At 44.2% G+C, this 27,959-nt stretch overlaps 1 protein-coding gene across 7 annotated transcripts in view; it reads right to left on the bottom strand.

Annotated features, from left to right (window-relative positions):
- Positions 1-27,959, bottom strand: part of Map3k4 (mitogen-activated protein kinase kinase kinase 4) — a 106,608-nt gene that overhangs the window by 22,767 nt on the left and 55,882 nt on the right. For all 7 annotated transcript variants that reach the window (XM_047557384.1, XM_047557382.1, XM_047557379.1 and 4 more), the window contains exons 4-12: positions 19,401-19,643; positions 16,737-16,883; positions 10,366-10,523; positions 6,842-6,958; positions 5,252-5,351; positions 5,064-5,147; positions 3,822-4,088; positions 2,379-2,528; positions 422-583 (exon numbers count right to left, since the gene is read on the bottom strand). In XM_047557384.1, the coding sequence (XP_047413340.1) occupies positions 422-583; positions 2,379-2,528; positions 3,822-4,088; positions 5,064-5,147; positions 5,252-5,351; positions 6,842-6,958; positions 10,366-10,523; positions 16,737-16,883; positions 19,401-19,643 (1,428 nt within the window). The remainder of the gene's footprint in view (positions 1-421; positions 584-2,378; positions 2,529-3,821; positions 4,089-5,063; positions 5,148-5,251; positions 5,352-6,841; positions 6,959-10,365; positions 10,524-16,736; positions 16,884-19,400; positions 19,644-27,959) is intronic.

Genomic DNA, 27,959 nt, shown 5'->3' on the forward strand with positions numbered 1-27,959 from the left:
CCTACATATTATAATGCTATGTCTGCTAAAAATGTCATTTTCTAAAACCAAAAAGCAAAATCTAACTAAATCTTTATATCCTGAACAGTATGAAGAATTAGTGTCTAAAAATGCAGTTTGTAAATATTATATTCATAAGTTTAAACTAAGAAGTGTGTGTTTATGATATTAAACATTTCTTATTTAAAGTTTTAAAATGTAATAGATTGCTGTTAAAACAAAGTAAATACCAGGCAATTATCTGACAGTTTAAAAGTCAACTAAAATTCCCAATATTTGGCAGCAGTGTAGAGTACGATTCTTGGCTAAGCTGTGATTACAACAAATACCAAATTTGTTGTTAAAAGATTCCTAATACTTCTGAAAGTAACTTACAAAGCAGTTATTAAAGTGTACATCTTTCCTCTTACTTTGTACCTACCTCAAACCCAAAATTGTACCCCTGAATCATTGCTTCTCGGTAATACTGCTGCAAGGTGACAGATTCAGATTCATCAACTTCAGCATCAAACTCAGATGTGAACATGTGGTCTACTCGGTCAATGGCATCACTTATTCTGTTGCACAGCTCTAGGGCATCATTCTGAAGAATGCCAAGCCACAATGGACCCAAAGTGAAGCAGAGCACACATTACTTACTGCATTTAGAAAGGAATACTCATTCATCATCACAAGACATTAACTATCACAATATATTACAGTCACTTTTAGTTATCAAATGGAATCACTGAATATAGAGGAAATTATATTATTTTCATTTTTATTTGCACTTGATATTCTTTAACATTTTATAAAATACAAAAGGAAAACATCCACTTAAAATGATAATGCCTAATTACAATCTAGTCTTTGAATAGGTGCTAGTGTCTTCAGTATTTTTGTGTACCAACCACCAGAGATATTACTGGCAATATCTGGAGATAATTTTGGTTGTCAAAAATGGAAGGAAGTAGAATTTACTGGCACCTGGTGGGCAGAAGCCAGTGATGCTGCTAAACATCCTCCAATGCACAGGACACCCCACAAGAAGTAATTATTTTCCCAAAATGTCAACAGAGCAGATGCTAAGACACTGCTTAAACTACCACAAGCGTTTACTGACTTTCCAAGCAATATCACAACAGCTTCAGAGTGGTCTCCCTTTCCACCTGTCCTTAAACACAGCTGTGTGCACATGGACTCCATCAGACAACTGTCCCCATGTGTTGTTACAAAATGTACTTCTCAAATCATCAGCATTTCCCTGAGGCTTAGAAAATAAAATCTGACATCTCTCAACAAACTAATTTTCATCCAGTATATTTCAAGTCTTACCTGCTATTATTACTTTCCATTTCTATGTCAAGACCCAGTCAAATTAGACCATGTGATGGTGAGCAGCAGATCTACCACCCTGAGCCATGGACACAAATACCCAAATCTTTCTTTTGTTGGTTCATTCCTGATTTGCATCTTTTGAAACCCTTCAAGTTGAAATGTCACCGTGGTATAATACCAGATGCTGTTAAGAGGCCCTATGCCTTCTGGGCTCTGTGTGCAAGTTTTTAGGTCCTTAGGGCTATAAAATAATCAGCATCTTATAAAATCCTCACACTCCAGAGTTCATCGGCTCAGGTTAAAATAAGACAAAAGTCTCCTGCTCTGCTACTAGGGGTGAGATTACGATTTATAAAAGAGAATTATAGATAAATAAGACAAGTCAGATTGATGGGGGGAAAAACAAATGTCTATCAAATAATTGGTCTTTTCAGGGAACACTTCAAGAAATCACACCTCACTGGGACTGAGAAGACACAACTGATGGCTTGTGGAAAAGTATAGATGAGACCAGGTCTGATAGAAAAATGGGGTACAAAATAGAAAGTGATGAAAGCAGAAAAAATGGGAAAAGAATAAAGGCTGTAGCTTATCATAGACTTTGAAGGCCTTCGTGCCTGTTTACAACAGATTTTTTCCTATTATAGTTAATTTGGCTGAATCATTTGTTCAACAGAGGAATAAATAAATCTTCCTTTAGATAGCATATTGTTGATATGGAACTCTGGTAGTAAATCCTGGAAATTGCCAAAAGAGAAACTGATTTGCATTAGGAATGAAGAGAACTAGAGTCCAGCTTCATCTCTGCTACTCAGCTACACAACCATCATGAAGTCACTTAACTGCTCAGTTTTCTCCTTTCCAATTCTAAATTTCCTGAGTTGCAGAAAGGGTCCAAGAATTTTTTAGTTTAGACATGGAAAAGTGTGTACTGGGAACGAGGGAGAATGGAGGGCAACTTAAGAGCTCATGTTTCCAAATAACACGTGCCACATCACTCAACTCTTCCAAAGCATCACACCCAAAGGCAGACATCAGACACGGGGAGGGCAGCTGGGTACCTTGAGCTGCTGCAGAGCTCTGGCGATGACTGGCTGACTGGATGTCTGCTCCTGGTGTAGAGTCATCAGCCCCTCGATGGACTGCTGGAAAGCTTTTCTGTGAATCGTGAGATGAGCTGACTGCATGACGACCAGTAAAAGATTATCCACCTAAGAGGAAAATTAAACACACGGCATAAAAAAGACCAAAGACTGCTTTCCCACTCAAGTTCAAACCTCAAACATTACCAATCCCAGGGCCACTGGGGACACAATCACACTGACCAGAGAGTCACAGAGCAACACTCTGCAGTGGGCAGTGACGTCCAGGCTCTTCCTCACAGAGGAGAACTCACCGTACTGTGCAGGTCTGCAGATTTAAGTTGCCAGACCTCCCAGTAGTCCACACTGCTGGTGTAGTGAGCGTGTGTAGGTGTGTAAGCATGGGCTCTGGAGCAGCACGTCAAGATGGGAAAGGCAGGAATAGGACCAGGATCAGATATGGGGCCTTGTATGAATCATTTAAAAGACCAAAACTGTATTTCTTTTTGTCTTTCAGAAAGAGTCACTGAGGTATTTGCAGTTCACTGTGTTATAACCATCATTCTCAAAGTATCAAAACTACCAACAAATACAGAACTGAAGAAGGGACAGTGAGGCTGAAAGCAGGAAAACTAAAAGAAAGAAACTGTAACCATTCAGAAGGATGGCGACCTTCTGACTGTGGCAGTAACCCTGGGACGCAGGGAAAGGATCACTTACTGGATACGCTTCCGGTTTGCCAGGGCTAGGGACTAACTGGAAGGGGAAGTTGGTTTACATTAACTGTCACAGTCCTGGCTCAAATGGGCAGGCAGCCTGCACCAGCCCTCATCTGGGGATGAAGAACAGGTCTACGGGATGGAGGGAGACACAACAGAAGTGCCTGCTCTGGTCAGGCTGAGTAAGACGCACACGGACACCTACCATCTCTGTCCCTAAGCTGGACTCAGGTAACATGAGAAGTTCCTCACAGTTAAAATCTAAGTTAAATAAACTGACTGGGATCTTTATTATATGGGCAGGTGACAGCCTCTGCTACAAAAATAATCAGTAAGACAGAGTACTAGAATTTCTAGAATTTGAAATTAAATTATTGAGATAATTCTTTTAAGATCATGAGTCTCTAGACCTAACTACCTGACTGAACTAAGGTATAAATAAAATAGATGTATTATTTCAAATATTCTAGTAAAATGTAACATACTTATAGAACTTAATGGAATGTTTTAGTACAAATCATGCTGAAAATTACCAGTAAAAAGCTGGAGTATGCTTTTGGAAGTACATTCTTGAGCTAACCAGGGCAGTTAAATCAATCATGATCTGGTAAAAATTTGATTTTCCTGAAAACATTGTAAGAAATAAAGTAGCTGGAAGGTGGGGGCCCAGAGAGTGGAAGTGGGACCTGTAAATGAAACCGACCTGCATACTTCTCAGGGTATCCACCGTCTCCACCTGAGGCACCAGCTTGACAGGCTGTGCTTCCCATGTGCCCCAGCCATCTTCTGAGTCCCGAGCTCGGTCACTCTGCTTGGTCAGAAGCAGATAAGCATCGATGAGCATGTCATCTGGGTCCTTTGAACAGTCCTTGCCTGCGGCGGCATTCAGCAACTGCAAAATGATGCTCTTCTCCTCAGCCAGAGAGTCTGGAACAAACACCTGCAAGTTCTCCAGGCCAGGAATTTGGACCTAGAAAAGAAATAATCCAGTCTTACGCACGTACAGAAATGTTATTTAAAAAAAAATTAGAAAAAGACAAGCAGGTTCAGGAGAGAGGATTATTGGGAAAGACAAGCTCGTGAGCAGTATGGGGAGTAGCAAGCAGCTGGGCTCAAAGTGACCTACGGGGAAAGTCTGGGAGCGGATTAGGGGAGGTTCCTGCAATCTCTCCAGTCACAGGACTCCTCGCTGTTCCACTTTCAGCAATAAAATACTCCTGGGAGGGAAGTGGATCTGAAACAACCTCAGTCAGCGCTGGGGTGCGAAGCTTTTCAAGCTACCCGATACTCCACTGGGGGTGAGTATCACCCACCATTTTAACAAGGGACAATAATGTGGTGCTGTGTGGGCCACACATCCCACTCTAGGCCACACATTCCTGGGCTTGGCATAACATTTCCAGTGACAACTACATACACGGATTCAAAAGTGCTAAGTCTTAAGCAAAAGGACATAAAGATGGTGACTCAAAAAGTGGCTCTGGGCTGGGGATATAGCTCAGTTGGTAGAGTGCTTGCCTTGCAAGCACAAGGCCCTGGGTTCAATTCGCAGCACCGCAAAAAAGTGGCTCTGGTGATAACCCGGACACCGACATCAAAGATCCACATAAAAACTTCACATTGATTCAGAAAAAGTGAGGGTGAGAAAGCCACTATCTAAAATCAAAATTATCTTTTAATATGCATTATTTTAACACATATGGATAACTAAATTTAGTAGTATGAGTAAATATTTGATTGCTTATCTGCATTCTTAAGATGTGTTAAGTCAAATAAAAAGTGTCTTCCTAATTTTCACTGGGAAATTATGGGGCAGTCCTAAAATGAGATCAATGTGGGTCTCCAAAGCCTAACGTGTTCACCATCTGGACCTCTGTGAAAAAGTATGCCTGTTTTAGAAAAGAGCAGGAAAGACAAAGGATTCCAAGTATACTTAGGTATTTACCTTCACATACTGTTTTGCTTTCAGAATATCTAGCAGGTCTCTAACTGGGGCTGAGAGTATAAACTCTGCTGCTATCTCCAGGTCCTAGGATCAATTACAAAGAAACTTCTTTAGTGTTGGCTTCTTAAAAAGTAAGATTAAAAAAATATAAGATATAAAAAGGTAATAAATCAGGTTTGCAAACTCACCTTTCTCAACATTTTAGCAAATCCAAGTGCTTTTGAGGCTCTTTCTCTGGCTTCATGGAAGAGCTCCTTGAGCGCCCGGCTGATCTCTATGACAGACCTCCTGTCAGCAGATCAAAGCCAGTCAGAAGACATCAGGTGTGCCCCAGACACAACAGCATCAAACAACAAAGACAAAGCAAATCCCAAGTCACAGTAACAAATAAAGACTACAGTAGTAGTCTTTTTCAGTAGAGGTCCCATTGTTTTCAATGGGAGCAAGTAATTACTGCAAACATGTGCGTAATATTGAGATGATGGCTACTCCGTTTTGTTTCCTGAATGTGCATGCGTGCAGTGCTGCCAATTTAACCCCGGGTAAGCACTCTACCTCTAAGCTACATCCCAGCTCATTCCTCAGTTTTATAGGAAGTCCTTTAAATATATGCAGGGTACATTCAAGTAACAGGAGCTCAAATTTCTAAATATTTCACTATGATAATTTCTTGGAGTTTGAGATAAGCACAATCTGGTAAAAGCTTAACCACGGGCTCTGTGAAAGCCCAGACTCACATGATACGTGTCCGTCTGGGTGGTGTGACGCTCCCACTGTGGAGATCTCAAGGCAGCAGCAAGACTGCACAGGGCAATGCTTGGAAGGGATGCGCACACATCCCTGGGGAGGCCAGCTTCAATGCACTTCTGTGCATAGAGCCCGTTAGATCCATGACCAGTGAACAATCAGCATCGCAAAATGTTTTGTAGTTCAGCGTCTGTATTCTTGCATTCTTATGTTTATTTAAAGTCTATAATATGGATCTCAAAACTACAAGACCTACAAATTGACTCATTCCATTTCTCAACTACTCAATTTGGTTTCCCCAGGGGAGAATGTATGTGGGAACATCTTTTTAAGCTTGGCATAGAAACATCCCAGGTGTTCTGAAACCCACAATGTGTTTTGCACCAAACTTCGGGTGGTGAGAGAGAAAACACTCCAGCTCTGAAGTGTCAGTTTCATCTGAGCACCAGCTAAGACTGAATCACATATGACTGATATACAGCCACAAAATGGCTCTAAGGCAGATACAAATGCCACAAAATTAGCAATTTCCATAGATTATCACCAATGGCATCTGTACAGAATTGGAGGAAACTCAACAGAGGAATAAACTATGATTTCATATATTTAAGCTTAAAGCTCAGTCGAAAAGATAAGCTAAATGTATCAGTTGTCATTAATACATACCAAAAGACTGTTAGGAAAGTTTCAAAAGACAGAAATATAACATTTAATTAAAAACATTCCAGAAAATGTGGATGGAGATCACTGATTGATTCTATTCATTTTTAGTCAACTTTTTTCTTTTCTCTAAAGACATTATTTTCATTATGTGAACTAAATTCTAAGTTCATCTTCAGAAAAATTTCACATGAAATCATAGCTAAGAGATCATATAAAAAGACAAGACAGTGAGAAGTAAGCCCTGCTGAGTCTTCTGCCCAAACTCCTCCAGCCCGACACATGTGGGTCTGGATGAGGCTCCCTCAGGCTCGGCACGGAGCGCAGAACTCTGCGAGGAGAACTGGAACAGGAGGGAGAGCAGCTCCAACCTTATTTCATCTGAGGCGCTGCTGTCGTCAGCACTGGTCCAAAACTCAGCACAGCTCTCCTGCAAGCCAAATTCCAGAAAGCTCCCGGTGGACTTCAGCAGCATCCCCGCAATGTCACTAAGGGAACGAAAAAAACAAGAATAAAACTGGGAAGAAAGATCTTCCGGAAACCAAAAGGCTCAGTTACTGCTACGATAGCTTAAAACTCAACGAGAATTTTTCTTCCAATATCAAATGATCAGTGTGAAAAAGTAGAAATCTAAACTATAACATGTACCTATCTTTGTTTTATTACATTATTTCATCATAAACCACAAAATCTTATGTTCTTTTTTGGTACCAGGGATTGAATCCCGGGTGCTTAACCACTGAGCCACATCCCCAGTCCTTTTTATTTTGAGACAGGGCCTCACTAAGTTGCTGAGGACCTCGATAAGTTGATGAGGTTGGCCTTGAACTTGCAATCCTCCTGCCTCAGCCTCTGAAGCCAGTGGGATTACAGACATGAGCTACCACACCCAGCCTTATGTTATATTCTTAGTTGCTAAGTGATTATTACACAAATGTTATTTCCATCCTAAACAAATGTTCAAAATGACACAAAATGTCAAATAAACTAAATGATAGGATACAAAAACAAAGTAAATTCCTTCAATGCAACTGTTTTTTAAATTTCCCTCACAACTAGCATTTTATAGTTGATAAACATGAAATACTCTGTACAGCTGATCCTTCTCATTGAACACACCATCTAAATACTAATGTTAAAATGAATACCCAAGTAGTCAAAAAAAAAATCTAAATGAATATTGTAAAAGTTCAACAACTGTCTATTGACCCAGGCCATGTTCAAGGAAAGGCGCTTCCGATCTAGTAGAAGAAGGCAGGGAAGCACAGAACCCGTAGGATGTGGTAGACAGCAAGTGCTAGGGTTGCTGTCAGAGAAGGGTCAAACCCAGCTGCAGGGGAAGCTGTTTCATGGCCAGAAAGCCCTGCAACCACTCTGCAGCAAGAGTTGAAAGAGCGGATATGTCAGGAGGACAGAGAGGGGAAAGAAAGTTCAGGAAGAACAATAAACATGATCACAGCATGAAGATGTGTCAAGCAAGAGGCATGTTAGTGAGAAAGAAACTACCTAACCTGGGAGAAGCAGAGGCTGCTCATGCCACAAAGCGAACAGAGACTGGGACAGTAAATGGAGCCATGCTGTGAAGGGCCTTGGATGTCACACTAATTAGCTTGATTGTTTGGTGGACAAACAAGTAGGCACAAAAAATCTAAGTAGGAAGGGACCTAATAGACACATGCTTTTAAAAAGAATATCATACAAGAATATCCAGGGTGGATTTGTTCAACAGAGACTGAATGCCGATTATTTATTAAGGAGTAAACAAAACAGGAAAAAAAGTTCTCCAGTGGATAGAGATAAAAAATAAAATATATAGTATTTCAGATTAATAATTTCAGTGCTTTGGAGAAAGAAAAAAAGTTAAGGAGTACTCATGGGTAGAAACTTTGATTTAAAATATGCTGAGAAGGTAACATTTGGACAAAGACGGGAAGGAAGTGGGGCAATGAGTCATGAAAATAACTGGAAGAGCAGTCCACGAAAGGGGGACCAGCAAGTGCAAAGGACCAGTGGCAGGAGCAAAGCCTGGCCTGAGAGAAGAGAAGGGAGTTCAGGCTGGCCATGCAGGAAGCAGAGCAGAGCCTAGGAGGAGATGAGGGCAAAGGTCAATGAGAAAACAGACTGTGCCCAGTCTCACAGGCCATTGTCACTAGACAGGGAGCCCACTGGAGTGTTTGGAGATGATCTGATGTGCCGTGTAACAAGGTCACTCTGACTCTGATGCCACAAATGAACGCAGGCTGCAGGCAGAAGCAGGGGGACCACTTAGAGAGCAGTGCCTGACGCATGAACAAAGACAGCTGGCGAAGATGGAAGCAGACTGCGGCAGAGGTACAGTGCTAGATGTGTCTCGGGGCCAGCCAAAGGGACCAGAGGTAGCGCGGGCTCAAGAAAGAAGTCAGGGCTGGTTGCACACGGGCTGCACCTGGAGCAGAGGCTGCCGGTCCAGTACCGCAGGAGCAGGGGAGTGAGACCTGGGATCCCGAGATGGGCTGCCCACAGAAGGGGCAGCAGGGAGGCCCAGGAGGCTCTCAGAACAAGGAGTGGACTGGCCAGAGACTGCTCAGGGCATCTGAAGAACAAGCAGAAGACAAGGACACAAACACTGACAGGCAGAAATGAGGGTACAGCAAAAATCACCTATCTCTAGTGACACTAAGCAGGAACCTATTTAAACTTTTCTTCAACAAAGCTTGACAGGCTGGAAACAGCAACTGCAAACAGGGTTATAGGCAAAGCAGACTTAGGGGAAATAACAAGTGTGTGAGGGGCGGGGGCTGGTGCTGAAAGTGGCAAGGAATGCCTTTCTTAAGAAGGCTGACTATGGGGACAAGTCTGCCTGTGGACCACAGCCTGAAGCCCAGGAAGTGAGGAGACAAGAGCAAGTTCACTGCCTGCTCAGAATGAAAATGGGATGCAAGAAGACCTGACAGTCCAGGCAGAAAAGTGCTCAAGATTCTGAGACACCCAGACAGGACAGAGACAGAGGGAGTCCAGATCAGTCAGTCCATTGCTGGAGTCAGATGAGCACCTGACGTGGAAGCCGAGGGGCTAGAGCATGATGGGAAGGAGCGAAGAACATCCGTGCTGGGTGTACGTGCCTTAGAAGAGCAGCAGAAAAAAGATAGCAATTGATGGCAGTGGGGTATCCACAAGCACCAGGAGACACCGGCAGGGTCCAGAGCACAGAAGAGCCCTGATCTCACCCGAGTCAAAGCAAGTCAGACTGGCATGGCCACCAGCAGAGCCCTCTGCACTGCGGCCGGGGCCTCACAGTGTGCACCTGGCTCGAGGAAGCCGCGCTGCTACACAGTCCAGCGCCACACTCCCTCCTGCAGACTGTCCTCGTTTCCACCTACAGTCAGTCTATCGCCAAGCGCAAACCAGTTTATGAAGAGGTGTGTGGTTAGGTTATATTCCCAAACACCTGCCAGGGAAAACATAAGTTCTGAACGTCCCCACCACGACTGAAACACACCTGGAGCACCTCGAGTCACCTTCCTTTTATTAAAATGATGGAGCAAAGCGAAAAGAGGCAGGATTTCCCAAGCTCTAAGTGGGTACTCTGGGTGGATAACTGCCCGCTGAGGGGCGTGTCCTGCGCACTGCAGGGTGCCTGGCAGCATCCGGGCCTCGGTCCACCAGGTGCCAGCACCATGTCCCCCAAATGTGACAATCAAAAATGTCTTCAAACACCACCAAATGTCCCCAAGGGGCAAAATCAACCCTGGTTGAGGACCACTGCTCAAAACTTGGAAGAGGGGCAGGCACATGACAGGTGTGAGTGACTGTGATTTTCACGTAACCGAACATCCAAACGTGTGCAAGAGACTCCATGGGCAAACCGGGAGGAGTGAGGGAAGGAAGCCACACTGAGGAGCACAAGGATTCCTACCAGAAAAGTTTTCCAGCCTGTGCCTCTCCTCCCCGTATGTAATGAGTTATTTCTTTGGTGAAATTCCATTCTTCTTCTAACAGATTTTTTAAACTATGGGATGCTTGAGGTAATTGCTGTAGCATTTGGATCCAGCTTCTCATGTAATCAAAATACACCTTAAAATACAAAAATATAAAAGGAGATATTTGAGAGTAGAATTCAGCAACTCACATCTTCACCTCTGTTAACACAAAAGCTACAAATCAGAAGGGCGAGAGAGAAGGGATCATGGAGAGCATGCAACACAGGCGAGGTCTAGGGAGATTATTTTAAAAACTGTATGACACTTGAGCAACTTCATCATTCACATCCCTTCAAATTCCTAAAAACATAACTAAAACATTCACAACGTACAAGAAAGTACAATAATGGGGGAAATAGCACTTAGAAACGTTAGTTATGGCACCTGGAATAAACTTATCAAAGTATGTTGTGTTCATACACAAACATGAAACACGAATCCTGCTAGTAGGTATTTTTATAATACCTCAAAAATTTTTTCAAAAGAAATGTTCCTGAGGAGCACACTGTGAATGTGACTCTTAGGAGGCTGGAAGTCCTGCTGGTCTCACTCTTCATTTCAGCAGGAGGCAGCTGTGCACTGCGGAGGACAAGCCTCACTGTCCCTGCCTGACTCCCAGATTTGTGTGGCATGATTTCCCAAGGTTCACTACACACAAACCAAGATGCACACGCAGAATACCCAGCAGTCCTGCAGTGGGGTCTGCGCCTACCACCAGTCGCACTGCAACCACTGCCCCAGCCCTGGTCCTCACTCTGCCTTAGCTGTTGGGTCGGCGGCTTTGCCAGCAAGCCATCTTTCTGAAGACAGGCCCACAGAGACTGCTCCACAACGTCCCACGGCTATTCCAACCCCGAGATAATCCTTGATCACACTCTCTCCCTCAGGACACCTTCTGACACCAAGTGAGACACTGCCACGAGGCCCGACGCCCAGCTGCCACTGTGCTCCCCACCGCCAAAGGAGACTTGCCCCTGCACTTAGGAGTTCGCAGGATTCTTCCTCTACCCTGAAGTGCAGTATTTCGCAGGCTACATCTTACGAGTTCACTGCCTGGGATGACTTTTTTCCCTTAGACCCAGTGATAACTTTCAGGTTGCAAATCTTTCCTGTTTTAAAATAACATTCCTCTGCAGGACTTTGGAATGCCCCAGGTCCTCCACCATCCAGCTGTACGGTGGTGCTCCACAGGCCTGGGTCCACTCAGCCGGAGCTGTGTGCACCACCGTCCCCCAGAGGGGGAAATCTCAGCTCCCGTGTGCTCCCTCATCTCCTGGCCTTCTCCCTCAGAGGTATGCCCTCGGGCAGCTTTCTTTGAAGAGGTGGCATCCTCACACTTCCTCGCTGTTACTTTGAACCCACTACTATTCCACATTATTATTTAAAATCAAAACAAAAGCAAGACTCTGCCCCTTTAAAATTTAGGTCACCAGCCATTCCACTCACCCCTCTTCAGGCTGTCATCCCTGATGTCCAGTCTGCCTACCGGGCTCCAGACCTCATCCCTCATGGGTCAGCTCTGGCCTGACTTGCTTCTCTCCAGCCCCATCAGGCTCAGCCACCGTGCTGAGGGATGTTGGCACAGCTGCAGCTCAGTGCCCGGCTTCCTCCCCTTCCAGCTGGGCTTCCCGGTGCCGCACTACCAGAGCTGCTGCAGCCTCTGCCCCCAAGCCAGACACCCGATGGCCCTGCCGCTCTCCTCCTCCCAGTTACTTGTCCACCCACTCACGGGACGTCCTCTCGAGCTCACCTGGACTCCAGCGAGCGCTCCTCCAGCTCACAACCCCTCCTCAGGCAGCAGGTCCTCAGGCCCACCCTCCAACAGCACTCTTGTCCCGTCGCCACCCTCCCTGCTTCTCATCTCACCCGTCTGTTAGGATCCCGCTGCCCGCCGAAGCCCAGCAAGGCCACTGCTTGTGCCCATGCTCAGAAGCCGCTCTGCTCAATGGCCATCCCCTGCCATGCGGCACCCAGCGCTCCTGGTGATCCTGTTTATTCTCTGGGCATTTTCCTTCTCTCTACAACCTCCATCAAAACTCCTCCCTTCCCTCAACCCACTAACACCACCGCCACCCGTTCTCGGAAGAGCTGAGGTCTCTTCAAAAAAGAACAGAAGCCAGCAGACGTCCAGTGGCTCGGCCTCCTGAAACCTTACAGTGGAGCTGCAGCTCCCCCTCAGCCCAAATGTGCGCCGGAGAGCCACCTCCTCCCGCAATCAGAGCACCTCCGCGGCTCCCACGCCCGCGGCACCTGGGGCTGCAGGGCGCAGCACCAACGCCCACCTCGCAGTCAGTCATCCTGACGCCGCCAACGCTGGCGGGAGCCAGGCTTCACCTTTCCCGGCCACTCCGGCCGGCCCGCAGTCGCTCTCAGCACCTCCTCCAACTCCAAGCCACCCTAGGGACCACCGGCTCCAGCTTTAAAACTGAATCCCGACACTGCTTTCTCCATCACTTTAGGCCACGCTGACCCGAGCACTCGCACATGCAGAGCCGGGGCCACCTGGGGCTGGACCCTGCTGCTGCCCAGCCTCCCGCCCTGGGAGGCCTCTCTGCACTGCCTTCCTGGGGAACCTCCGTTCCTGCCACACTCCTCCCAACGTGGGGAGCTGGCACCTGCTGCCTCCTGTCAGAGCAGTGTTTATTTCGGTCTCTTTTTCATCGCTTTAGTTAGAAAGTTAGGAGGCTGAAAAACAACCCAACGATTATCACCCAGAAGAACAAATATTAATATTTTGTCATATTGCTTCAGAAATTTTTCCTGTAAGAAGATACCAGAAAGTTAACTTCTCTCTCTCTCTCTTCATTTCTCTATCGTCCCTCCCCAGAGGCAATAAGTGTCATGAATTTAATATGCTTCCTTCCAAGTCCATATGCTTTTTAAAATAATCTGTTATTACACAGATCACAACATAAAGTACAGCTCTGGGTATTTTTAATTTTTTTTACATCAGTCGGGTTACAATGGGTGTATCAACCTTCAGATAAATCCCAGGGCCCCTATCTCAGAGAATCCTTCCCTTACCTCCACACAATCTCAAATCTTACCCTTGAGTCCACAAAAGACCTGTGCCTCTCCTTTGTAGTACTTTTTCAGTGGAGTTTTATGCAGGTCTGATTAGGTAATATCCAATTTAACCATCACTCCAAAACTCTGGCCTATGCTCATCACGGAGCCCTCAGTACTCTGCATGACCCCTGGCACACACCAGACATCCAACAGCTAAGGTGCATAAGGAACTCCCTCCTGCTCCTTAGCTCTCCACCCTTCTGCAGAAACCCTGTGCACACATGGGCACTTCTTGTGTCTTCTGCAACCACACCTCCAGTTCATCATGTTTATATTTTCATTTCCTTTTGACTCCTCTTGATGTGGGGGGATCATGGTGTGGGTGTGAGGCAATGCGAGGAGGTTCAGAGGAGATGACTGGGCTGTGGGAGTCTTAACCCCATTGGTGATTCCATCCCCTAAAGGGATCCACTGAGTGGGGACTGAACTGGTGGGTGTGGCTGGAGGAGGCAGGAACTGGGGCGTGGCTTTGGGTACACGCTGGTATCTGATGAGTGGACTCTCTCAGCTTGATCCCATGTGAGCCACTTCTCTCCGCCACACCCTTCTGCCTCCATGTTCAGTCTCACCTTGAGGCCGGAGGAATGGAGCCTGCTGCCTATGGATTGAGACCTCTACATCTGTGAGCCCCCAAATAAGTTTTTCTTCTTCAAAATTGTTCTGGTCAGATCTTTTAGTCATGGCAGTGGAAAAGCTGACTCAAACATAGGGTTTCCTAAGGTCTAGCACATGTTCTTCTGACCTACGTTTACTGCTTTGGTTATTTCTGAGCCAGGGCCCTGGGCAATGAACTGATTAGACAGTTCACAGCTTTTGATTAAGTTTGTGGCCTCAACCCTCACCAAGTAATTTTCTTGGACCTATAGACATGGAATAAGCACCTCGATTTCTGAGTGGAGAGGATGCTGTAACACGCTGTAACAGCCCTAAGTCATGGACTTTTTTCATGGTAACTTGTTGATCCCTGCTCCCCCGACTTCGGCAGTGCTCCCACGGGACAACTGTTCTGGGCTGGCAGTTTAAGTGGGGACAGTGAGCATCTCTACCACTGCAGCTTGTGTGGTATACGGATCTTCAGTCGACAGCAGAGCTCTGTAGGGACATCATGGCTCCAGACCCTCCAGGTCTAAGGTGGGAAGTACTCAGAGCATGTGTCTGCTCTGGTTTAGTCTACATTTCAAGGCAAATAATTCCAACAACCTTTTTATTTGTGGGATGGTGATAAATGAATGGGCACTATTGCAAAGTTTCTCCATACTGGACGTGGAAATTTTTTACCCTCTTTTTGGTGGGTTTCAAGAAAAGGGTATGTGGTAAGCAAGAGCTGACTGCCTACCCAGGAGCCACTCTCTCCTTTCTCCCTAACAGAAACAATGATTTTTGTTTGGGCTCCAACATTCCCCTCTAAACATTCCCCTGATGCTTCTAGCATGCTATAGGGCACAATTTTAAAACCACTGATAATTTCTAGTTTCTTCATCTGTGACAGCACACACACACTAACTCATGCAGAGCCAGAGCTGAACTCTGTGCTGGTCTTCCCTCTAACCCAGGCTTCTGCCATCACATAGGCACACACAGGCATGGAAACCACTTGGCCAGGGCACAGTTCATCTGCCTGCTGCTCCTCACCCGGCCCCACCCCACTCCCACAGGGCACAAGTGCCTTGGAAGCCATCAGAGACAGTTCAGGAAGCAAAGAACATATTTTGAAAAACTTTCATTTGATTTTCCATAAAAAGCAATAAAAAATAATTATGTGTTGCTTTTTACCCTAGCTTTTCAACAATGAAGATTTCTCTGACATAAGAAATATACAGTGCTTCAATAAGCAGCCATTTGACACACATGGGTCTTTCAGTCTTCTACCCAGTTAGGAAATCATCTCAACTGCATTACAGGTACTTCTCACAGATGCCACATTTCAAGTTCCATTCCCAACCACCTTCTTCATCTTCTACTCTTATCAAGGTTGAGGAGCCGTGCGCCATGTGAACTCCAAGCCTCCTCTGACAGTTGCGAGGCCACACCACAGGCCTGGCCCCCGGGGCACGGGGCACTGTGCTGGGCAGCGCTCCCCGCCGAGGCAAGGCTTGCACTTGGCTGGCAAGGACTCTTGCCCTTTTCTTCCCATAGGAAGCAGGGGTGGTTCCTGGAGGTGCTGTAGCCAGGCTGAACGGGATGCAGTGAGACAACGAGCAAGAGCAAGAGAACCCCCCGAACAACACCCTCCAAGCAGGTCTCTCATGATTTCATCGCCTTGCCACGCTGCGGGCTCGTCCACGGCCTTCCCTAGGGACTCCAACGTGCACATGCACACCAACACTCCACCACACACTACGAAGATGGAAGCAATTCGAGCTACAACCCTAGCTCATGAAGCTCCCAGTCCAATCAGGAAACCCTGAGAAGAGACTGTGTTCAAGTTAGGTTACAGTATAGTTCTAACTGTAACTGCTAAGAGAGTTCAAAGAAGGTAGAGGAGGGAGGCTGAAAGGTTAAAACTGTCAGATAAGCTTTCTGGAGAAAAATAAAATCTGAAAGTAAGTCCCAGGTAAGTGTAGTTAAGGAGGAAGGATGAGGAAGAGGGACAGTTCTAGCAGAAAAGAATAATATATACTGTGGTCCAAAAGTCAGAAACACAGGGCAAGTACAATGCAGGTGAGAAGACCAGGCCCCAGGAGAAGAACAGGTCCACTCCTGCTCCATCAAGCTACTGACCAGTCCTCAGTGTGCCAGCTTCCTCAAGGGACCCTTGACTCATCTTTGAGACTCAGCATCCTTGTGGTAAGCTCCCTCTAAGCATCCCCAGATGAGTTCAAGGGTCCAACACAGCATACCTGAACCCCAGAGCTGTGGACATGTAGGGGTGAAAGCGTCCACCCTGGCCAGTCCTCACCAGATCCCTTTCTTGCTCTTCTGCACTACTTCCATAGCTGTAATTCTCCAGGAATTACCAAAAATGGCTGCTAAGAGATGGCTGAATAAAGATGACCAGACTGTGAGTTTCTTTGTGGACCATTCTATTATAAGATGAACTGCCCTAGAGTTAAATAATGACTAGGTTAACAATTCTTGTCAAAAATGCCAATTTAGAAACCACTCAGTAATTAAAAAAAAAAAAAAGTGAACTCAAGAAAAAAACAAACGTAATCGACCACCAGGTCGGCCAACTTCATTGAAAGACTGCCACACTCACCTGGGACATGCACACAAGAAAGGCCTCCCTCTTCCTTACCATCAACATCTTATGCAGATCCTCTTCAAAAGCATCGATGTTGCAGTCGGCCTTCTCCAAGTCGTCTAGAACTTCCTGGAGCATGAACTGGTAGTACTGCTTCATCAAAAGGCCACCTTTCAGGACCTCTTTACACTCTCTCACCAGCTGCAAAAGAACAGACAAGCTCTGCATCCACACCTCTTGACCAAAAAACTCAAGAGGAGCCTCGCCTCTGAAACACCGGAAAGAGTTTCTATGTTCTTCATAGGTTTACTTTTCATAAATATTTTAGTACTCTCAATTAGTAAGAACAAAATAATGAAAATAAAGGAATTTTAGTATTACAGCCAAGAACTGAGCATGGTGGCACACGCCTGTAAACCCAATTACTCAGGAAGCTGTGGCAGGAGGATTACCAGTTCAAGGCCAGCCTGGACAACTTGGCAAGACCCTGACTCAAAACAAAAATAAAAAGGGCTACAGATGAAGCTCAGAGGTAGAGTGCCCCTGGGTTCAATCCACATACCACTTAGAAATAAATAAATAGAAAGGGAAAGAAAAAAGAATTACAGCATGGATACACAGGAAGTAACATGTAGGCAATGACTGCTTGGCTAAAATATATATATATGTACACATATGTATCTTTTATATGTAAAATATATATATACATATATATATATATTCTCCTACAAGTAAATTTATATTGAAAGTAAATTATACAAAAGATCAATTTTTCCTACTAATTTACATTATTGTAAGAGAGATAAAAGAGAAAAACCTCCTGATAAAACTGGTAAATTTTAACTAAAAATATAATAAAGATTCAAACATACTTACATACAAAAGGCCAAGGCAGCCATTCAATAATTTAGCATAGTTTACGATTTGTGGTTTTGTCTACCATCAAAAAATCTAATACTTGCAAAAACAAGCAAACAAACTCTAAGCTAACTGGATGGAATTAGTGAAATCAAGGAAAACAAAATAAAAAGGTGGGCAAATCTGCAATACAGCAATCCAGGAGGTCATGTTATAAGGAGGGAAGAAGACCGAAATGAGATGACTTAGAAAGCCCCTCCCATTGACCACACGGACAGTTTTTAGACAGAGTCCTTAAAGGTTTTCAAAAGAATTATCTACAATGAGAGGTCCATAGTTGTAGTTAAATCTACTAAAAAGTGTTCCGGGGCTGGGGAGATAGCTCAGTTGGTAGAGTGCTTGCCTTGCAAGCACAAGGCCCTGGGTTCAATCCCCAGCACTGCAAAAAAAAAAAAAAAAAAAAAAAAAAAGTGTTCTGTTCAGATTATTTAGTTATAAATTTCCACATTGAAAATGTCATGTAGGTGCTTATAACTGATCTTCAAATGCTTCTGACCCTAAATTTCTATTCTCTTTGTACCCTAGAAATACATAAATCTCAGTGCTATTTTTAGTTTTCAAAGTGTTTAATGAAAATTACTAATGTATCCTTACAAGGACCCACCAGCATAGTCAGGGTGTTTCTGGTGTGCTTTGTGAGCAAGGGAGTTAAGTACTTTACTGGATGGCAATACAGAGGACGTGCTGGAAGCATGGTCCAAGTGGACATCAAGACAGCAGTCAGAGCAGGCTGGTGGGAAGGAGCACAGCCAAGGTGGAGACAGCTCTGGCAGGAGCTCTTGTCCCACCCTTCCACAGCCAGCTAAGGACACACCCACACACGTCCTGTTTTGTACTCCTGCAGACCTGATTCACCCTTCTATCATCTGTACTGCTCAGTCTGTCATCCTGGCCCTTAAGTTCCTAAGGGATGGACCTGACAGTCTACAGAAAAACAAATCTATCTTTCTTTCCTTGGAGACAAAATCCTCAAAATTTTTATTTTACATAGTGAATATCGACATGTTAACAACACAAAACATAAATATGGACACTTCCGCACTCACTGCTCCACAAAAGTGCGTCCAGCCATCCCTCAGCCATCCCTGCAGCACCAAACTCCCCATGGGAACCCAGCCAGGAAACCAGAAGTTGTCCTCGCCGTTGAAGCCACATGTACCACACGTGCACTACCTAAGCAAGCCAAGAATCCAAATACCTCTCCTCCACGTACTTCAGGGACATTTATTATCTGCTTACACATACTCTAAATAGAACAAAAAATAAACTGAAGGAATTTAAACTCTTAAGAATGAATCTGTTGCCAAGTGCAGTGGCACACACCTGTAATTCCAGCAGCTTGGGAAGCTGAGGCAGGAGGATTGCGAGTTCAACGCCAGCCTCAGCAAAAGCAAGGAGATAAGCAACTCAGTGAGAACCTGTCTCTAAAGAAAAAACAAAATAGGGCTGAGGATGTGGCTCAGTGGCTGAGTGCCCCTGAGTTCAATTCCTGGTATCCAAAAACAAAGGAAGGGGGGAGGAAAAAAAAAAAAAAGAATGAATCTGTTTCCAGTACTCAATGGCTGACATAAAGGATACACCCTTTTAGCACAAGAACCTGGGGGGTAGAAATGCTGGACCACAGTCTGATCTTTGAGGACTACAGATAAAGAACATTTTAAAGTGACCCTAAAAACATGAACATGCATTCATTTTTCACTATTTTAAATAATTAGGAGAAAAAAATCCAAACCATAAAAAGGATAAGTCTGTAGACTAACGTAGTAACTACTGAATATTTAAACAGCCTTTGAAGCAGACCTGCTTGATACTCAAGAGAGACGGCTCTCCAGCAGGTCTCTGCTCCAGTCGCAGCTTCAGACACTCATGAATGACGTTCAGCAGGACTCGGCAAAGCACTAAAAAGGCAGGTTCGAAGGAGGGCAAGTCCATGGCCTTCAGCTCTTCCCAGGACACGGCACAGTGTTTCTGCTCCGAGGAAGATGGTGTCCTTGATAGCTGCACGTAATCTGAACCCCACATGGGATCTGGAAATTCAGAAAACTAACAAAAATTCAAGACAGAGATTAAAAGAACACACAGGACAGTGTCCTAAGGTTATGGTTATAACCTGCTAGTCTCTAAAATTTGCTGACAAATCTACAAAGTCCTAACTTTAAACAGAAAGGAATCTTTAATAATTCAACATAGACCCAAAAAGTTCCAAGAATGTTAGGCAAACATAACAACAGCTAAAAGCAAATAGTAATTCTTTTCTCAAAGTGGTAGTAAGACTAAGCTTCAGAACATGTTTCTAAGTTTACATATAGGATCATTCACATCTATCTCTTGACGAGAAACCAGATAATTATTAAAATTTGAGAAAAGATTACAAAATCAGGAGAGTTCATTCTGAGTAGACATTTATGTGAACACAAAAACTAGTACGTCCCACCAGTGCTTCTGTCCATTGGTTCTATTGAGCTACACTTAACAAGACTGATGGGAAAAAAGATTCTTCAGGCCGATTCAGTTGTCACCACTCAATCACCTGTTCGTTGACATTTCCTGGGAAGCCTGGAGTTGCTCACCCTTCTTTTAGCTGTTCCCTCAAATATCTTATGCCCTGCCCCATAACATAAAGGGATGGGGGAGATATGGAATTTCCCCACTCATACTAAACTTCTGGCAACATTATTCTGACTAATCAGATTCAAAGACCTTGCCTGATTCTTTCATTGAAAAAGCAGAGATCAACATTTGAAAACATCATCTTTCCTTCAACTATCTCCAACTGCGTCTATTCTGCCTCCATAACGCTCCTGTTATCTGTCCCATCATTTCCTGAGCTCTCCACTGGTTGTCCCTGCTCACATCTTGATCTTTAATGTGTTCTCTACACAGAAGCCAGACTGACCTTTCCAAAGCATAACTCAGACGTGCTATTGAAGCCAGATTAAGGACAGGTAGTTAGTGTAGAAATAGGGGATCGGGTCCAATCAAGGAAATGAAGTCATGAAGCCACCTGCCTCTGGAAGTTGGAGACTCCCTCTGGGAGAATGGAATGTCAAGGATCTCCGGAGCCCATTGATTACCAAATTTGCCTGCCTTTATCAAGGACTGCAAGCATGGCGCTGCTAATTAATGCCCCCTGGGCCCTTACCTGCCTGAATCACCTTGGCCCTCCCCCTGCCCATGGCTTCTCACTTAATTCAGAACCAGGCCTAGTCATATAGGCAGGAAGGAGAGATAAGTGCGGAGAGAACTGGATGACAAAATAGACTTTAACCTATAAAAGATGTAGGGTGTGCTCACTTTTTGGGACTTTAGAACATCAGCCATGGCCCCCTTCTTCCTCCCAGGAGAAGTCTGTATTATTACCTTTAAATAAAACCTGCTTAATATGCTTGCCTTGGCGTGCATCTCTAGTGTTCAATCTTCAACATTAGAAGAAGCAGAACTCGTCACCATTAAACAGCAGTATCCCTATGACACTCAGAGCATCTACATTTCGACTCTGGCAGTCAGTGAGCGTTTGCTGGGTGAATGACGGGCCTCCTCAACACTCTCCTCTGGGCTCTCACAGCCCCAGTTGCCACCACCCAATAGGCCCAAAGACCTGAGCCGACAGCCCGCCCTCCCAGCAGTCTCACGTCTCTGTCCTCCCACAGAGGATGTCAGGGCCCTCACACACCTACTTCACACCTGGCAGAGATCCGACCTTCACACCCCCCCACTCCCCCACCCCCCCCCCCGCAAAACCCTTAGCTTTCAAGGCTCACCTCAGGGTCTCTTCCAATGATATCATGCCAAGTGCAACACTGTGCCCTACACACATTCTGACTTTAATTATACAGATGAGAAATTGAAGTTCAATGAGAAAAGTCAAGATCCAAAAGTCAGAAAACTTGATTTTGAGTCATTTAACCAGCTCTGTCATTCTGGAAGCACTGAGTAGACTCTCGGGCTTGGTTTCTTTATCTTAAAAACAAAGTTGGACTGGTGATTGTCACCCAGTGGTAGAGTGCTTGCCTAGCGTGTCACGACCCTGGGATAGAGCTTCAGCACCACAAGAGAAGGGGAGGAAAAGTCATTCTCCTCTTTAAAGTTTAAATATAAAAAAGTGTTGAGAAGCCCACTGCATACACATTTATAGAATCACTGCTGTGCTCAGGTTCCTCCTACTGCACCACCAGCTGCAGTCACAAACACAGGCCGTCACATCTGAAATGAGACTCACGGGCAGAGGACTAATTCCTGAATTGCAAAGAACCTCAGCTGCAGACTCCTTCCTTCCCTCCTCCCTTCCTTCCTCCCTCCCTCCCTCCCTCCCTTCCTTCTTTCCTTCCTTATTTTTGCGGTGGGTATTGGGGGTTGAAACCAGGGCCTCATGCATGTCAGGCAAGCGCTCCGCCACTGAGCTACATCCCCAGCCACAGACTCCTTGCGTGTCTACCACTTTCTTCAGCACGGCTGCCCACCCTGTGACTCTCACTGGGACCCTCGGCCAGTCTCCCCACCTCTTCTTAGGCCACAGATGCAGAGCCCGAAGTCCTGTCAGCTCGGCTTCTCACAGTCCTCAATCTACCTTCTCCAAACTGCCCTGACTCACGCGGGCTTTTCAAGGGACTCCTCCTGCTCCCCGCTTCCAACCCACTAACCTCACAATAACCCCAACACAGTTTTGTTCTAAGGCTTGTCTTGCCCCCTTGAGTTTCTTTCAAACATGTGCTTCACTGGGACCCAGATACCAGGTCCTCTTATTTCACCCAGTGGCTTAATCTCCACATAGATTCTGATCCTTATTTCCTACCACTCCCCTTCCCTTTAACATAAACCTTGACTTCAATAAACACTCTGTGCTTTACACAAATACATACCTCTTATCACGAGAGGTTTCGATCTGTTGACTGGGATCTGCTGGCTGGGAAGAAGCTCAGAGCCAACCTCTGCCATAAAGCCCACTGTGACTGCCTGAGGTAACACATTTGCTTACAAATCAGTGTCTTCAAAAAGCTTCCTCAGCTGGAGGTCTCATTTTTACTGCAATGTGTTATTCTACTTGATTCCCCCAATAGACTATTAGTTCCAAGAAAAAGACTGTCTATCTCTTGTAACTATGACTCTCCAACACTTAGCTTAGTACTTGCATAAAAGACACTGAGCAATGTTTGATCCACACATAACAGGTAAACACTCTCACAAAAGTGCCAACATCCCTTCTCCAGTTTCTCCAACCCCACACTTAAAAATGGAATCCGTGACCTGAACCTTATTAATAAGCTCCTACTTCTCAGGCTTTACTGTGTTCCTTGATGACGACAGAGATTACTGTAGTGACTGGCTAACACGGTCTATAGTTTTTAAAGTGGAGGTTTTTATTAACAAACAAACAAACAAAAAAAAAAACAAACTTGATAAAACTGAGACACATTTTAATGACAAAAATAAAAATTACATTTTCTTTTTAGTATAAAATTCCCGATGACATTAAATGCCTGAAAGGAAAAGCTTTGTTCCTTATGATATAGGTATTTAATCTCAAGTAATACATACCTTGACATTAAACAAATAAGATGTCAGCATATAACCACTAAGAGAAACCTATGGAATACAGAGCATTTTCAACTAGTAATCTATATCAGCACTGAAAAGGAGATTAATTTATCCATTTATGTTCAACACATATACCTGCATTTAAATTAATGCATACTATACTTGGGTTTCCCTGAAATACAGGAATTTCTAAAGCATTCCCATAATTTTTAAAATGATTACTTGTGATAAATGTGGTCAGGTTTGGGAATGAAAGCCCCCCCCCACTGGTATCATAACCTCAGAAAAAAAATATTTATTTAAAGCTCTATAAAATTCAGACAAAATTCTGTCACCAGGATTTCACAAGAGTTCTGCAGAAAGCTCAATGTGGTTTGCAGCTTCTTCTTTTTTGTAAATGCCAGGTTTGCATACAAAAGGTGTGACAGACTCTGTCTCAAGCTTGTTGCTGTGCAAAAAGTTACTATTTCTGTTTTCCTTGGTAAAAACTTATGAAACCTGACCTAAAATATGGGACAGAGAGCAACTGGTATGTACCCACCCACTGACATGTAACCACTCCAATTAGTATACATCGAAAAGAATTTCCAGACTCACAGTCCAAAGATTGTTTTAAGCTTAGCCCCTCTGGGACTCTGCAGCTTAAAGAAACCTGCTTCCTGAAAATTCCTCAGGTGTCCAGTCTCATCTCATACTAAAAATAAATAAAATTGCATACCCCAAAAGCTTATATTAAAAAAAAATCCTAAATTTTTAAAAGATTAACTATCCCTATCAGAGGAACTAGGCTTCTTCGAGAATATGTTATTTTCCATAATAAAAAATAAAATGCATTTTAAAAGTAAGAAAAAAATAGATGTACACACACAAGATAGTCATAGAATAGTAACAGACATGACTACATAAAATTTAAAATTTTTATATAATTGCTATCGTTTGGATCCCTGTTCACCAAAGGTCCCCTGAATGGTGCTTTGGGAGGTGCTATAAAGCTTCAGGAGAAGGGGCCTTGTGGGAGGTCCTTGGGTCACTGCTGTGTACACCCAGAGGGTACTGTGGGACCCAGGCCCCCTTTTCTCCTTTGCTTCCTGGTGATGAAGTGAGCAGTTTTGCTCTGCTACACACTCTATGCCATTACCATGTGGCACTCCCAGCAGTGGCCCAAAGCAATGAGTCCACTCAATCTTGGAGGCAACACTCCAAAACTGTGAGCCAAAATAAACTTTTTTTCTTTATAAGTTAATTATCTCAGGTATTTTCTTATAGTGATGAAAAGTTGGCTAACATAATAGTGAAAGCATAAGCTAAAAAAATAATAAAAAAATTTTCAGCCACCACAGAAAAATAAATAATATGAAGTTTCAACAGATCAATAGACAACCCAATAGAAAATGAACAACATGAAAAATCAGAGGATATCAACTGTGTCCAACAAGCATGAAAAACACCCTCAAAGTCACCACAAATAAAAGGAACTAAAGACTAAAATGAAATCACATTTTTTTTGGTTGATGATGGTTACAAATGTGAGGAAAAATGGGGTTTCTCCTAAACTATTCAGGAAAGTATAAATGAGTGGCCTTATTAAAGAGCCACTTGGCAGTATCTATCAAAGGTGTCAATAAGTGTGCACACCCTGTGACCATAATTCAATCTCAACTAACCATTCTTACAAAAAACACAGTAAGTTCATAAAGGGGCATGTACAATGTTTTTGACCACGTTATATATAAAAGCAAACAAATTTTCATCAGGAGTGAATGGTTAAACAAGCTGTGACGCACTGTGACAGCAAACACCATGTAGCTGGTAGGTGGCATCAGCCATGTGGAGGGCCTGCGGGCGAGGCCACAGTTGTGGGAAGCGTGGACAGCATTCTCACCTGTTTCTGAAAATGAAATGCATTATGTAACAAAGGTACACGTTTACTGAAGCAGAGAAAAGTCTAACAGACAGAGCAGGACAGACAGGAACTTTGTTTCTTCATACAGTCCAATAAATAAAAGGAAAGTAAATTGTCTTCAAATAAAGAAAGGATGAGATTTTTTCAAAGTCTGTATGTTACCCTTCCCAGTCGGGCGGCAGTCACCTCCAGCTAGGAGAGACCAGGTAGGAAGGCTCACCCGGGGCTGCCCAGCCCCCACCATTCCCAGGGGGAACAAAAGCCCAGATTTTCATGTGAAATCTTCCCATTTTCAAATACTAGCTAGTCACTAAATAATAGAGACACACACACACACACACACACACACACACACACACACACTCTTTTTTCCTCAACTTTCTTAGAAACGTGAGCAGCACTGCCGGGCAGGCCGGTGGCACACAGCTCTGCTTCACGCCCTGGCTGTGCGACCTCGCCAGTGCTACCTGACCCTCCTCACCTCAGGTACATGGCAGTGTCCACCTAATGCTAGGCACCAGCTGTCATCGTCACGTGACTGCTGCTGTGCTGTTACCACGGGATCCAGTTCTCCAGAAAACCTGACGGCCCTGTCCTGCCTCTGACCTCCCATCGGTTCCGATTCAGCGGGCTCACTGCCATCAGAACAAGCGGTGCCACCTCCTGCTAGACCTCACGTAAGTCTGTTTTAGAAAACTCTAGGCAAATGAGAAGGATGTGCTTGCTAGTCTGTCACTCAATAAAACGTTCAGATGATGACTGGCGCAAAAAAGGCTGACTACAGTAGTTGCACAGTAAGCAGGGATCCCAAAGCAGCGGGCAAGGGAGTGCTGGGGGCTAACAAAGGATGCGCAGCTGGTCTGGAGGGCACTGGTGCTGGCCGGCCCACAACAGGTTCAAAATCTGATCTCAGATCCTGTGCAGGGAGACTCGGATTTGCTCCGCATCCAAGGGCAGAGGTAGATGCATTTTTAAAGCTCCCCGGGTAATGCTGATGTGCAGCCAGGTCTGGAAACCACCGGCATAGTTTAAAGGATGGAATCCCAGAATCCTGGGTTTAGTTCCCTCTAGCAATCCACAGCAGTGATGTGGGAAAAGTTATCTCCTATCTCTAAACCAGTTTCCGTATTTGTAAATTGTAGATACCACTTCCTAGAGCTGCTGTATCTGGCACATGGTAAGTCTCAGTAAATGGTAGTTGCTATGTCCTAGTTTCTACACGCTTGGTCCACTACGAATATAAAAGGCGGCCTCTTCAGAGTTTCTTGTACTTACAGAAAAAAAATAGCATCATTATTGTTTGACTCCAAAAACAGTATTTCACTAGCCGTTAGAGTTATAACAATTACATGATCAGTTCTAAGTCAAAAGAAAGCAACTAAGAAAGTAATCAAACATCTTGCCAGTATCTGGGGTATTATGTATGCTAATGCAAAGTCAGACAGTTATAATATTTTATACTCACACTAAAATATAAACACTCATTTTATCTTTCTCCTCTTCTGAAAAATTTCATGAAGAAAACAAAAATAAACATTAAAAACCATATCACAAACTGTGACTTAAGTATTTGATGAGTACATATCATTTTAAATTGCACAAAACCCAAAGAATTTTATAAGAATGCAAGTTTTAAAACATCAACCAGAATGCTGAGGCTGCCAGGAGGGCAGGCAGACTCAGAGCGAAGGTCGCTGCGCCACAGGTGTGTGAGGACATCCCTGGGGAGTGGGAAGGGAGCGGCTGACTCTTCACTACAAGGCTGAAGACAAAAAGAGGAGGTTTTTTTTTTGGCCCAGGAATTGAACCTAAGGGTTCTTGCTTAACCACTGAGTCACATCCCCAGCCCTTCTTATATTCTATTTAGAGATTGGGTCTCACCACGTTGCTGAGGCTGGCTTTGAACTTAGGATGTTCCTGCCTCAGCCTCCCAGGCTGCTGAGATTACAGGAGTGATGGTGGCTTGCAACCAGTGCACTGTGACACTGCACTCTAGTTTATAAATCTGTTTCTCGTAGGGTACATGCGTTAGCGATTCTGAAACTAGCTAATAGAATGTTTCTGTTTCCTCCAGACACTCTTTTTTTGCTGCCAGGAAACTTGGCAATATTTTATACCAATGTTAATATATTAATTTTAACAAATGTACAAAGCTAATAAGTCAATATTAAGGGAAGTTGAAGAACACAGAATTTTATTTTCTTGTGAAGCCAAAATCATTCTAAGATAAATTTAAAAAAAAATACAACTGCAATGTGTAATCTTGATATTAAGGATAATTTTTACATGTTTACATAGGTTCTTGCTTAAATTTTTAAGCTAAAATTGAACTGTAAATAATATTACAAAAGTCCCTGTTTGGAAGCAGACCTGAGATCACCAACCGCTGAGATGACGCCTACTGATCCTGAAGGGAGGCTGGGAAGCGTAACATGAGCAGTGCCCAAGAAGGCTGGGCATCTACCACAGGAAGACCAGCAGGTCTTGTCAGGATGGGCCACCAGACACCACCCCCAAGAGCGGATGTGAACTACACTTTGAATAGAGGAAGTCAGAGGGCAGCAAGGTGGGAGGAGGACAAAGAGACTCTGGACGGCTCCACAGGCCCAGGCAGTAAGAAAACCAGAAGGTAAATGAGGAAACATAAACCGAACCCAGGTCATCTCGGGAAAGGACAGGAGAAAAGAGTTTTCTCTAATTTTTCCTGTTATATTATGATCTTGCTGCGGGAGGTGTGGGTGGGGGACACAAAAACTTCAACTGGTATTATTAGTTACATAGATTTAAATAAGTTTTATGTGATAGCCTGAGAGTCTCTTATATATAAACCTATTTCTATAGATACCTATTTTCAAGACCTCAAACATCTGCCTTACAAGTGAACCTTGGATACTGATCCCTTCTTCATCGGAAACTGCCTG

This window comes from Sciurus carolinensis, chromosome 7 (genome assembly GCF_902686445.1).
Source record: "Sciurus carolinensis chromosome 7, mSciCar1.2, whole genome shotgun sequence".
NCBI lineage: Eukaryota > Metazoa > Chordata > Mammalia > Rodentia > Sciuridae > Sciurus > Sciurus carolinensis.